Source organism: Trichoderma evansii (assembly GCF_050947405.1).
Source record: "Trichoderma evansii strain SZMC 28006 chromosome Unknown GGI43scaffold_46, whole genome shotgun sequence".
Lineage (NCBI taxonomy): Eukaryota > Fungi > Ascomycota > Sordariomycetes > Hypocreales > Hypocreaceae > Trichoderma > Trichoderma evansii.
This window is the reverse complement of record NW_028145160.1, coordinates 1039-14995: the sequence shown is the minus strand read 5'-3', so window position 1 is coordinate 14995 and position 13957 is coordinate 1039. Positions and strand designations below refer to the sequence as shown.

At 45.4% G+C, this 13957-nt stretch overlaps 4 protein-coding genes across 4 annotated transcripts; 1 reads left to right on the top strand and 3 right to left on the bottom strand.

The window, feature by feature from the left end:
• Positions 1-267: 267 nt before the first annotated feature.
• Positions 268-2334, bottom strand: GGI43DRAFT_388966 (kinase-like domain-containing protein; the record flags this gene model as incomplete). The annotated part of the gene is made up of 4 exons (XM_083204134.1): positions 268-652; positions 710-1091; positions 1148-1447; positions 1506-2334. 4 exons carry the CDS (start codon positions 2332-2334, stop codon positions 268-270), a joined length of 1896 nt encoding a protein of 631 aa, XP_083055087.1.
• Positions 2335-5786: 3452 nt separating this feature from the next.
• On the top strand, positions 5787-7711 carry GGI43DRAFT_304469 (uncharacterized protein). The gene has a single exon (XM_083201590.1). It carries the CDS (start codon positions 5828-5830, stop codon positions 7166-7168), a length of 1341 nt encoding a protein of 446 aa, XP_083055086.1. The 5' UTR covers positions 5787-5827; the 3' UTR covers positions 7169-7711.
• Positions 7712-7730: 19 nt separating this feature from the next.
• On the bottom strand, positions 7731-11150 carry GGI43DRAFT_426651 (heterokaryon incompatibility domain-containing protein; the record flags this gene model as incomplete). Its single annotated transcript, XM_083208693.1, has 6 exons — positions 7731-8054; positions 8160-8191; positions 8543-8737; positions 9161-10433; positions 10489-10898; positions 11093-11150. The coding sequence occupies 6 exons, from the start codon at positions 11148-11150 to the stop codon at positions 7731-7733; spliced, it is 2292 nt and encodes a 763-aa protein (XP_083055085.1).
• Positions 11151-12568: 1418 nt separating this feature from the next.
• On the bottom strand, positions 12569-13003 carry GGI43DRAFT_432451 (uncharacterized protein; the record flags this gene model as incomplete). Its single annotated transcript, XM_083209578.1, has 2 exons — positions 12569-12621; positions 12679-13003. The coding sequence occupies 2 exons, from the start codon at positions 13001-13003 to the stop codon at positions 12569-12571; spliced, it is 378 nt and encodes a 125-aa protein (XP_083055084.1).
• Positions 13004-13957: the final 954 nt, after the last annotated feature.

The window sequence follows — 13957 nt, the reverse complement described above, 5'->3', positions numbered from 1 at the left end:
GCCAGGAAATTCATTTTCTCTTTTTTTGTCTGTAGAAAAAAAAAAACTGATAGCTTGCTGGCTGCAAAGCAAGAGAGAGGGTAGCAGGCTCAGCGTGTAGGCATTAATTCCAAAAACTCAAAACTTGGTCGCTTGAATAAAAACTCAAATGTCGTAATCTTAACAATCCCATAGCCTTAACCGTATACACACATGATATCAAAATTTGGGGCGGAGCCTCCAAGAAAGAAAAATAATCAGGCTAATTGTAATGCAGAGTTTTCAACTTTAGGATGCTGGTGATGATGCATAGCTTATGTCGTGGAATTGCACGTCATCGTCGTGGTGAAGTGTAACGCTGTTGAATTCAAGGAATGGATCTGCAGCCTCGTTGCCTGGAGTGGCCAGTCCACTATCCAGTGGAACGCCGGTAGCATTCATCGCCCTGGCTCCGCTGATATCAACGCTCTCGCTCTCCTTGACGTTCCTAAAATTGATCGTATCAATTCCAACTCCCTGGTTGGGGACAATTGGCGGTTTCATGTGGCGAATCAGAGCCCATTGCGTTGTACGGAAGAAGGGATGAGCCTTGATGTCTGAGGCACCGGCGCGGGCACCTAGTCGTCGATTCTCGTCTTTAATTAAAAGCTTCCTGATGAGAGATTTGCATAGGCTAGAAGTCGTGTTAGCAAATGAATATCATATAATACATATCAAGAAAGCGACATACTTTGAGATTTGTGGTGCTCCGGTGTGATCAGGGAAAGGTATATCCTCGCGCAAGATGTTGGCAAAAGTGGCATTTCGGTTTTTCCCCTTGAAAGGCGTAGTTCCATAAAGCATTTCATATATAAGAATGCCCAGTGTCCACCAGTCGACTGCGCTTGTGTGGCCACTGCCCTTGATAACTTCAGGAGCGATGTACTCCTCAGTGCCGACGAATGAATTTGTCCTGAAGTCGGCGATACATGATCGGGTATCAATGGTTGGTAGAGAATCTGTTCTCGCTCCATTCTTGCCAACAATCATTGTCGGCTTGCCACCAGGGCCAGATTGTTTTGAGAGATCAAAATCCGACAACATGATGTGGCCGGATTGGTGAAGCAAAATGTCTAGAAAATTGGGTTAGCTAGGAGTTTTGCATCATTATTTCACCATTAGCACATACTCTCTGGCTTCAAGTCTCGGTAAATGAAACCCATAAGATGAAGGTATTCCAACGCAGCCGTAACTTCAGCGGCGTAAAAACGGGCATCGTCTTCCGGAATACACTTTCCAGGGCGAGTCTGAAGAGCTCGGAAGAATTCTCCACCACTGCAGTATTCCATGCAAAGATAAAGATGGTCTTCAGACTGGAATGAGTGATACAGAGTAACAATGAAGGGATGGTTGCTCGTCGCGAGAATTTCTTGTTCGGCAAGGGCGCGCTTGATCTTGTTTCTCTTGATCATCTCTTTCTTGCTCAAGACTATGAATTGAATGAATTAGTGGCTGAGGTTGAGACATGTTTTTAGGGTTGGCATTACCTTTCATGGCGTAGAGTCGGTTGCTCTTCTTTTCTCTCACCAAATACACTTTACCCACGTCACCTTTACCAATAAGCTTAATCTTGTCGAAGCTGGAGGGACCAACTTCAACATCGCGGATTTTGATAGAGTTGGAGCTATATGTCCTGCGGAAGGCCAAGGGAGTCTGTGGGGGAGGTAGGGCACCCAGCGTATCTTCGGCATGTAAAGGATGTTGTGCTTCAGGTTTTGCGCCATCAATAAGACTAAGTGAACCCGACTTGGCATTCTGAATTAGAGGATCCTTGCCCAGTTCAGCAGTGCCCGGGCGATCGCCTTTGTTTCTAGCGTTTGCAAATAATCCCTGAGCATTGGGTGCGCTAGCGACCCTTCTTAACCTGCGAGCCAACTCTTCCTTTGTTTCGCTTGTCGCTTGCTCAGCCTCGGTGCCATCTGGGCTTGAGATCTTGAGTGTCGGTGTATCTGGAGGGCTTGGTGGCACTGAGCCTTCGTTATGGTGGCGCAGGCCAGGTTGGCCTTGGTGAGCGAAGTAGGGATTGGCAAGCGCCGTAGGGCTCATAGCCTCTTCCAACTTGTTATTTTCGCTGGCGACGGTGTGTGACCTGAGCCGGCCGACGGTGCTGTTGAAAAGCTTGGTATGTCGAGAAGTCTTGGTGGAATGTGAGTCGCTGCTGTTTCCATTGCCTGAGGACATGCCGGTGATGTTAAGCGAGTTGCTGCTCCTTTCCTTCTCGTTGATGCTGCTCGCGCTGCTGTTCATGCGGAAGAAGCTGCGCAAGCGATTGCTCACTGGGCCCCCAGCGGTGGTGTTGGCCGCCTTTGCTGGCATTGTTGTATGGTCTAATATGATAATGGCGGGTATAGAAGAGGAGGATCAGACGGCAGAGAGGAGGATGAGGATGCAGATGAGGAGAAGCAGAAAAATGAGGACAGGATGACAGAGAGCGGAGTCGTGTAGCTAGCGGATGGTATCAATGCTTGGTTGATTACGATATCGGGGGTTCGTTTAAGCAAGCGAGTCCATGGTTCTCCCAGCAAGGAACAGACGCTGATTGCAGGCAGACAAAACTTTTTTTCGGTCACGCAGTAGCAAGAGCGGGTGATGAGAGCCTCGAGGCTTATGGTGGTGCGGGAGGATGCGGCGGCGTCCGTTTGATGAGAGTCGACGTTCTCCCTCAACTTGTACGGCTGGACGAGGTACCATGAGTTGAGACGAGATGGTGGGCCGGACCGCTCACGGCAGCCACGTTGCCTCAGGCATCAGCGTCACTGGCCCTTCTGCGCTTACCACTGGACAGGATTTGTGGGGGCGTGGATAGGTACCGGTACTTGGCAGGGCCACGCAGTCGCAGCAGCGACAAACAGTGGGCTCGTTGTCACAGATCGGGGTTTTCCAGGACCTTATTCAGGCTGTTGCAAGACTTGCAGCGGAGCATTACAGCGCCACTGCACACATTGAGTTACGGGGGGCCACAGCGGATAGGATGAGGCGCTCAGGGGGCGCGGAGAGGGCAGCTAGCGCTGGTAGCGGTACTTTCGCAGGCGTCAAGCAGTCAACTATTTCCGCTACTAGAGTTTGGAGTCACACACACACACACAGCCGTTTTTTTGCCAGATTTTTTTGCTTTCAAGTACCGTGGAACCTGGCAATGGACAGGCTACAAAGATTTAAGGCGAGTCATGCCATGTCGCATCATCTACATCGAACATCCAGAGCGATTCTCTGCCCACTCGTAAGCACAAGGGCACAGAGTCACCTGATGCTTGGATATCTGCTATAGTGGTGCTGTTGGATGCAGAGATGCAAAACAAATGGTCCTTTTGTGCATTTATAATGGCGAAGCACATAACAAAAGGCCCGGGCTATTGCTCCTCGGCACGATGCGGCGCGCATTCGCTTTCGTGTTCCTGCGTCATCTTCCGTTCCTGTCTGTACCGTCCCCAGGTACCTGTACCCACGCGTGTACCGGTACTTGCTGCTAGCAAATGCGGAGACTTTGCCAGCATTTTTTTAGCAGCAGTGCAACGGAGCCTTATGACGAGGGCTCGTACGTGCAGCAGGGCCTGCCAGCGAGGCGCGTTTCCAAGGCATGAAAGCGCGAGTTGCCCTGCTTACAAACCAGTGCCAATGAGGCAGAATTCACGAGATCATTGCCAGGCCCAGCATCTCATCCGTCCGCAGCAGCAGCGCCCGGGTCTCCACCAAAGGCCGTCGCGATGCGCTGCCGGAAAGGGCAAATACTGCAGGCTCGTCCTCCGAATGGCTGGCGGGCAAATGCACCAGTGAGAGGGAGCCTGCTAGGGCTGCATTAGTTTTAGTGCATGTAAGTGCATGTACGAAGTAAGGTGGTTCGTAGCGACAATGTACCGTGACAAGCCTGCAGTTCTATTTTTGCTGTCGGAGTCAGTATGGCTAAAAAAAAAACGAGGCCAAGCAGTAGCTCAGTGGCTACTCAGTTGCCCTGCTCAACTCAACTCGAGTCTTCACTTGCTCCCTCATGCTCTAAGCATCCAAGACACTGTCGGGAATCGCATCCTCATGCCCAGTAGCCGGTATGTTCGGAAACTGCCAAGTCTCATGGTGGTATTGATGCGCTTTAACATGCGCTACTAATAGTACAGCTTGACTACCTACCAGGGCAGATGCTCGTCGGAATCTCATGTTTCGCGCTAAAACAGGGAGCTACAGCCATTCATGCTGCCGCCATCACATTGATTGCCATGATGTAATGCTGCGCTGGAAGGGAAAAGAAGACCATGAAACGCTTTCGCCGATGTTTCCAGGCCAAGCTTCTCTCTCCCAGTTCCAAGCTGGCGGAAAGTGGGCCACCAGATCCATGAAGCTCCATCAGCTCCGCCGCAGTTCGTCAGCCTGGTGATGGCGCCGGTTTTCCGTGCGCTGCAGCGTCGTAGCCGCGCGTTCTCATTCGACAGCCGGAAGCCCGGTGATGAAAGGCCCAATGCGTTGATATCTCTGCAGTACTGTACAAAACTGCAACCCCTGGACATAGCTTGCTGTGTAGCCCAATTTGCCGTATATCCTGGCCGGTACCTATAATGGAGTCCACTACCAAGTGCTCTACAGGAGGTGGCAGATGCCATTAGTGTTTCCAAAGACAGATCCCAGTACCATAGCACTACTGTGGGTGGCACGACAGTTTGTTTCTGAAAATTGCTGATACGAGGTTACAATGGCTTACAGTAACATTAACGATAGCATCAGTCTTCAAGCAGACAATATCCAGCTGCTAACCTGGCATGTACAAAGTGCCCAGGGTAGCGGGATCATAGATGCCTGTCCACCTGCTGAATGAAGTATTTCGCTACAATTTCGATTGCCAAGTTGAGTATCATACACTCAGCCATGCATCGGTTCGAAAAAATACGCCTAGCTCTATTTATTCATGATAACGTAAAACAAATACATGTAAATGAGAAACGCCGATGTTTACAGTTCTAAAGTTAGGTACATATAAGTGGTGCATATACATGTACTCTGGCTGTATACATCCATCCCTTTATTAGGCCCTGCTGTCACCCCCTAAGCCCCAGCACGCGCCTTCTAGGGCCCATTTCTATATGTACATGCACCTAGGTAGGCTGGGATTTCAAATCATATCAAATCATAGCCATTTTGTTAATTTCCGGGGTCAGTTTACGTGTGTATTCCCTTTATTAGCTAGCAGCGCCCTCATAACCTTGAAGTGTATCTGGATGTATGTGGATGGCGCACTATGTGGAGAGTTGCCTTCCATTCTCGAAGTGACTTTTTGGGCTATCGTTCTTTGCATGTCACTGTGATTGTTGCATAAAGCTTCAAAGGTTCTGTGCCTCAGATTAGTGTCCCTTGGTCACTCCTGTAGCTCTTCTCTTTTCCTATACTAACTAATAACGGTGACAAGCATCATGAGCTCCCTTGAGATGCAACGTTCGCCATAACTTGAGCTTGTAAGGACACTAGTCGTTTTGGCTTCAACACTGTGCGGCTAACGGCCGTGATGCACTGAGTTGAGATCAAGAACTACTCTAATTATATCTGCCAATTGTAGCTCAAGAAATGCCCATAATCAACTCACTTTATGCAAAAATATGCAGAATTTGATATCAGATAGTTACACTCTTCTACCACTTCGTTTTGAGGCTGCCTCATTTAAGATTCCCTGGGCGGCAAAAAGTGGAGACGAAGCCGCGGACTAGCGCTATGCCCTACGAGGCTCAAGACTCTTGCTATCACTAGCCACATGCGGCTCTCATCTTGAACTTCGCTCTTTCAACTCTTTTCCTTCACTGCAGCTACTCCGGCAACGCAGCCATACAGCGCCATGGCTGGCATTCCGACTCAGAAGAAGCGGCTCATGATGGACCCTACCGAGTTCTGGAGCAGCCAGCTTGCTCCTCTCAGGCCGTCCACCCCTGGGCCGCCGGTAGTGAACAGGCGCTCCAGCAGCATAGACCTCGATGACCCCTTGCTCTCTACATCTCCCAGCCAGCTTAATGCGCCGGAGAAGAGTGAATCGCGGCAGTCGCGAATTGCCGTAGTTTTAAAGTCACCAATGCATTCACATCAATATTCATGGTCAAAAGTTGGCGACAATGGCCAGGGTAGTCATAAATCTGGGCCATCACGGCAGGGCACACCCAACCTTGCCTCACGCGCGAAGAAAGAAACGCCAGTGCCTCTCCCAAAGCAAGTAGTCAAATTGCCACCGTTGAGGCCAGTAATGAGACCAGCATCAAGGCCGCTATCGAGACCAGCATCAACGCCAACGCCAACGCCAACACCAGCTCACTTGCAAAAATTATCAGCCAAGCCATCAGCTCCGACAGCCGCAGCAGTGGCGACATCATCAAAACCAGCGCCAAAACTTACTCCAGTACCTCTACCAAAACAGTTAATTAGACCGCCAATACCATCGTCAATACCAGCACCAGCGATGAATACAGCAGCAATAACAACAGCAAAACCAACGCTACCATCATTACCAGCTCCATCACCCAACCCAGCTTCGCAGCCAAGTGCTGGCCGAGGGCGACCTAAGGGCTGGAAGCCAGGCATGTCTTATACTTCACTTCGCGGGCCAACTTCTGCAGTGAGGCCTGTTCGACAATCCAAGCCGAAGACTCTCCCTTTAGGGCACGTAAAACGTCGTGGAAGACCGCCAAAAGCGCCGTCCCCTCTTCCATGGCAAGTTTACCAGTCCCTGGAGAAATCATTCGCAGCCTTCTTATGTGAATGGGGGAGTTGTAAAGCTGAGCTCCACAACTTAAACACATTACGACGCCACATCCTGATGGTCCATTGCCGTAAAAGACCATTTGTATGCCAATGGGGGAAGTGTGCTAAGGAGGTACCGGCTAGGGTATTTTCTGATGAGCCATCACTTCAAACACATATCGAAAAAGCACATCTTATACCATTCAGTTGGCATGTAGGCGATGGACCGCAGAATAATAGTAATCGAGGGCAGCCTCTAGAAGATGAAGAGATTCCCGATTATTTAAAAGATGAACACGGTAATCAAGTAACACCGTCCGTGCGAGATCAAGAAGTGGAGGATTTTGCCACCTGGAAGAGCAATCGTCAAAAACTAAAGGATCTACTTGTTCGGATGAATGAGAACCTGCCAAGCGAGGAATCGGATTCCCTTAATGGTGATGGCTGAGGAGGAAGAAGTCTGGAAGGCCCTCTTGAATTATCTTGTTGATCACCTATGGCTAGTATTATTTGATACAGAAATGCATTCTAGGCTATATATAGGATATATAAACTTTGTAAATAGCAGGGGAAGAAAGAGAAGAGATTGTAACTAGTGAGAGTGGATGCTAAATCCCAGACCTCATATGATGCTACAGTTCTTAACTAGCACGCTCAGGAGTGAGATATCGCTTCCTGCATGCTTCACTAATGAAGAAGTAATTGAGGGCGAAGAGCATCAGGGTACGCAAGTTGCGCTGAGTCGATTCCCAGCATACACTTTCGGATTGCCGTCTGCGGTGTAAATATATCTAAACGCAGAAGTGCTTCACAAGGAGTTTATGTACGTGCACAGAAAGACCTCATAGCTTTATAAACCCTTTTGAGAATGATTCTTGTGAGCTCAAATACATCTGTACACTGCGGTATCATGTTAGGTAGGCAAGTTTGCGTAAGCCAAGGCACATATCATATCTGCAATCTGGTATTCTCGTTGGCTTAAGGGTAATGCTATAACTCCACTATCATTCTCATTTATTAACAATACCCTCTGTAACGATATTCTGATATCTTTGCCTATGAAGAAGCAATTCCATTACTTCTCTGTTACTTTCTGCAGCAACTTTAATAATATTCTCAGTAATAGCAATCTGGCCGCCTCTCCGGTCAAGCAGTAATTTTATTACTGCCTGGCCACTTATTTTATTTCTTACAGCGGCTTTGATAATATCCTCTGTAATAATAATCAGGCCTCTTCGCCAGTTCAGCAGTAATTCCATCACTTCTCTACCTCCCCACTCATTTCCCGCTGCAGCTTTAACAATATCCTCTGTAATAAAGATCTGATCGCCTCGCTTGTTAAGTAGTAATTCAATCACTGTGCTATTCCAATTTGATGCTGCAGTTTTGACGATATCCTCTGTGATAGCAATCTGGTCTCCATGCCATGTAAGCAGTACTTCCATCATTTCTCTACCTCCCCACTGATTTCCTGCTGCAACTTTAACGATATCCTCTGTAATAGTGATTCGCCAGTGAAAAATTAATATCATCATCACTGTGCTATAATTATTTGCGGCAGCAGCTTTGACAATATCCTCTGTAAGCATGATCTGGTCTCCTCGCCGGTTAAGCAGTAATTCCATCACTGTGCTAGACTTATTTTCTGCAGCAGCTTTGACAATATCCTCTGTAATAATGATCTGGTCTCCTCGCCAGTCAAGCAGTAATTCCATCACTGTGGTATTCCCATTTAATGCTGCAGTTTTGACGATATCCTCTGTGATAGCAACCTGGTCGCCTCGTCGGCTAAGCAGCAGTTCTATTATTTTTCGGCCTCCACGCATATTTTCTGCTGCAGCTTTAATGATATTCTCTGTAATGGTGATTTGGTCGCTTAGTCGATTAAGCAGTAGTTTTATCACTTCTTCACCATACTGCCCATTGCCTGCTATAGCTTTGGCGATATCCTCTGTAATGGTGATTTGGTCGCTTCGCCGGTCAAGCAACAAGTTGATCATATGCCAGTTCTTTAATGCTGCAACTTTGACGATATCCTCTGTGATAGTAATCTGGTGTCCTCGTCGGTTAAGCAGCAATTCCATTACGTCCGAACTTTTTGCTGCTGCGACTTTGACGATATCCTCTGTGAGAGTAATCTGGTCTCCTCGTTGGTCAAGCAGCAATTCCATCACGTCCCGGTTCTCTGATGCTGCTTTGATGATATCCTCTGTGATAGTAATCTGGTCTCCCTGTCGGTCAAGCAGTGATTTCATCACGCTCCTGCTCTTTGATGCTGCAGCTTTGATGATATCCTCTGTGATAGCAATCTGGTCGCCTCGTCTTTCAAGCAGCAATTTCATCACTCCCCAGTTCTTTGCTGCTGCAATTTTGATGATATCATCTGTGATAATAATCTGGTCTCCTCGTCGGTCAAGCAACGATTTCATCACACCCTTACTCTTTGCTGCCGCAACTTTGATGATATCCTCTGTGATAGTGACTTGGTCCCATCTCCAGTTGAGGCAAAACTTTTTTACCTCTACATCGTTTGAACTTATAAGGTATATAACCATTCCTTCCGTACCTTTACCGCTCATTATATCTGCCATCACTCCCCACTTTTCCTCTTCCCCAAAAAGGCCCAAAGCTTTATATACTGCTGCCAGATGTGTCATTGCTGCTATAGTATATGAATACTCATCTTCAAACTCCATTTCATAAATCTCTATAGCTCGTTTAAGAATTTCAGCCGCTTTTCCATAATTTTTCAAGTCGCTCAATACCAATCCCATCTCCATAAGTTGGGTTGGTTTTCCATCTTTAAATATTTGGCTGCTCATTAAATACTTATCATCGCCTCCATTTTCACTCAACGACTTTGTCCAGTTCCAAACAAGTAGAAGATTGCGAGGAAAATCTGTCGCTGACTCTAAAACCTTTATCCAGCTGTTACTCGCTTTCTCAGCTCGTTTATCCGTTATAGGGTTGACAGCAATTGCAATGATAGCAAAACAATCCTTATATGGTCTGATAATTGTAGGCTTTGATGCTCCTTGCAAAAGACAGACAATATCACCTCTCTGAATGGAATTTGCAAGTGCTTGGAGGGTTAGAGTCCAGAAAATGTTCTCATCCTTGCTTTGGTCCTGCGGATACCTCGAACGAATAGCTTTCTTTGGGTTCCATTCTGGTACATATTTCGAAATTGTAACATTTTGCCTGTCACCCCATGTAGCATCGCTCTTGACCGAAGAAACTTGCCCAAGAATGCAGCCCTTGCTCTTTATTACTGCCACCTCTTTATCTTGCCAAGTTGATATTAATACTCGTTCGCAAATAATACGCTTGATAACTTGCTGGAAGAGCGTTCCCCATCGAATGTCATAGTCAGGAGACAAACTGCCCGAACCAGAGTTATCAGAGCTCATACCAAGCAAAGCATAGATTTTATCACGGCAATCAGAAGCTTCCCGGGCATGATACATGTCTATCAGCTCGCCTAGAGGAGCTATGTTCAACGAAAACTCGCCTGGTTTGCTAATTGCTTGCGTAGGCGGAAACACTCTGCGCCGTATTAAGTAGGTTGCTGATTGTATTAGATTTCGTAAGTTTGGGTTACTTTCATAGGTGATCTCTAGTGAGTTGATTCCTATGCAAAACACATATCCATCTATCTCCATAGGGCCACATAGAATAAGGACATTTCGGGCTGCAGCAACTTCTTGAAGAACCTTGATGTGATTTATTAGCAAGCCTATAATGTATGTTAAACATTTTTAGCCTCACCCAAATGCGCTTGAACCACGCTCGCTGTAGCAGCTTAAGGATTGCATTCTGAATCTCTTTATCATCTTTAGTTGGTTGCCCATCAGCGCTTTTATGTATTTCTTCAAGTGCTTGGTCGCTATTGTCTTCTGCTTCCCCCAGCCAGACAATCACACGATTAGCCATAGCATAGATCATCGCCATGCGTTGGACTTGATTGTTTCGTTCTTCTGTATCTTTTTGGTTAATACAAATAGCGTCCACCCATATAATTCGTTCCAAAAAACAATCTCGAAGACGTAATAATGCGTCATGAAGACTTATTGTAATAGGTAGGCGGCAGTTTCCTATTGAGATAAACCGAGCCTTCTTCGGAGAACCCCAGGCATAAGATAGCGCGTCATATAAATGATGATTGCTCTTATATAAATCTTGTAAAGGATAGTCGATGATTTTGCATTCCAAAGGGGCAGCTTTATCTCGGTGCGGCTGTAGTTTTAATATGCGGATATTGCCCTCTGGCAGGCGAGAATAGGCATAAGTATTTTTAGATGCTTGAATATCTAATACTAAATCTATTTAGCGCTTGTATGCAGAGGATTTACAATTACCGCAAATAACATACCAGCCAGCATCGTAGTGGCATCGATCTGTGTAGCCCCAGTTTGTATTAATGATACCATCTTCAACTAAACATGCTAGTGATAACGTTTGTGAAGTCATGTATTTTTTTTGATTTGCAAAAGAGTAATAGGACGAACTTGATATGAACGGGATGATGTGAGGTAGCTCGTGAATCTTCCTATATACCGCTATAGAGGGGGAAAAAAATGGCGCCCATCAGCTGCAGCCTAAATCTAGAATGCAATGAGTAAAGCGTGTGTGAAATATGTAAAATATGTACTTCATGTTATCAGCACCACTTTTTTAATTGGCTGCTATGGTGGTTAATCATGAAGCAATTCTGCCTCGTAGGCAGTTTACACAGCCCTGTTTTCTTAGGCTAGCGCTAAAACGTTCTATAGCATGTAACCTGAAACCTTTTTCACGAGTTCAGCGAGAATGTCTCAGTAGATCATCCACGTTCTACATCGTTCGATTAATCGTAGGGATTAAGGGTATTGGGAAATTTTACTATTAACATCCGTATGATATACTCTTACACCGCTCCCCTCGAAGACCGTTCATTGTTATTGATTTTTTTTTTTTTAGCCCTGGCAAATATATCCATCCCATTGCACAGAGCATGTGGACTCCTGCTCATGATAATATGTCACGCTGGTTAAGAAATACACGCAATATTCTACCAGCTGAATTATTTCTTGCCCTATCTGCTCCCTTCTTCATTTGAACACCATTCGTTCTTGAGAGAAGCGCCGTTAAATCATCCTAGTATCCATACCGTGTCTAAGGGAACAACGTTAACTACAGGTATTGCCCCCGCATCAAACCTTTTAGAGGCTAGGAGCTAAGTTAAGCATACACCATGCACTATTATAAGCGTACCTACTTGTAGGTGGGTAATGACCGTAAGGTTGCAGCTATAAATACGTTGCAGGGCATTCGTGAAATTATACTTAAACAGATTGCTCACCTTCTACACCTGATTTAATATAGAGAATCTTACTGAACATGCATTTTGCTTTGGTAGCATTAATTTGATTCAAAAGATCAAGTAATATAAAACATACTTCGACACTTCTTTTTCGATGTCAACCTTATTTCGAAATAAAATCATATACTTGAATTAATAGTCTATTTCTTTAATTCTCGGAGAGTACGATGAGTATTGCTCACATAAAGTGAAAGAAACAAAATTAATTCTGGTTCAGTCCCCGTCTTATGCTGATTAGCTATATATATCGTGGACCTTTCAAACATCCAATTAAATGGATATGAAGAAATAGTAAAAATTATCTCCATTCATCCAGGTGTTAATACAGGTTTACTTATTGAATGAATTCCTATATTTAAAGAAAGAGCTGCAAATGCATAATCCATCATTTCTTGCTGACAAAGAATTCTGGTTCTTCTGCTCACAACTTTTATAGATTTCGGTACAATATACAATAGTAGATTATATCAAGGATCTTCCCTGATCCTAACACCCAAACTGTTTCTGGTTGTAATCGCAGCCCCAGCAAGTAAATGGCGCTAAATATGCCAGTTTAGATTTTGATTCTGTGTAATTGGGAGTTAGTTGCTACTTACCATTACCAAGACTGCAGTCCCAATTGTTACAATCTCCATAAACGTAAAAATCCCAACTGCCGTGAGGGGTACCATATTTCACTCTAATGTGATCACCAACTGCTACATCGTCAACCCAAAGAGAGTATCCTCCAATGCAGCCAAAATTTCCTGATCCTGAGTTGATATGACCTTGGCATGTGACCACCCCATTGTCATTCGCGTTGATGTCAATGCCAGTCGTGAATTGGCCGACAGAAGAACTTCCCGTAATCACCAGACAAGCGGAAGCGATTTGAGTTTGCACAAGGCCAGCGGCCGATAAGACGAAAGTAGAGATCTTCATTGTAGATGTAAGTCAGGTATATTCTCAACTAATGAGCCATACGTTAGAATTTCGAGCTGATATCATCCCAATTTTATATCTTAATGTCAAATATCTGCTCGGTCATGAATCAAATTTACGGCCCCATAATCCTTCTACATCTCCGAAAAAAATATATAATTAGTAAATGTACTATTGATGAGTGACACAACTGCTCTTCGTTCTCACACCTGAAAACAAGGGTCTGTAGAGAATATTACAGTACTTGCTCATTTAGGCAGGCAGCAGATGTGGAAGATAGGCACAAGAATAGCCCTCTTAGAAATGTTTATACGGCGGAGTTCGCACTCAGTCAGTCTCAGCATCGCGCTTCGCCCACGCTAAGCAAGTAGGATTCGGAGTCGTAGTTTCAGGACGGGACCGGTTCGATATTCAGCCCCCCGAGATCACACAGGATTGGCCTTTCCATCAAAGAAGCTAGCAAATAAAGTAAAAAGTGCTATTTTTGTCTTTCAGATATAGTAATACAATTATTCAGTAGCAGCGCAGTGTCTCAGTAATAAATGTAGCTAATTTTACACAGAACCAGTGGGTGACTATGCCGAATACGTGTACCCATCTTCACGCCAACATTAATCCAAGGTTAGTCTTGTGCTAATTTTTACACCAATTATTAAGTTTGGTATTATGCTTGGATATCTTTACGATCTTGAGTTTAACGATCTACAAGCTGTGCAATCCCCCGCCTTGATCAAAACAGACACAGATGGTTATAAAATCACTGCCAAGATTGAATGATCGCCCGCGGCATCATCTTTATTTTTTATTTCCTTGCACATCTATTGAGATTTTATGTATTTTGAACAAAATCAGAACGAACATACAGCTCAGCAGTAACTATTTGTGCCCATTAGACTTCGAAGGTAAGAATTCGTAACAGTTAAAGTAATGGCCTCAGTATCTCACCCAACACTT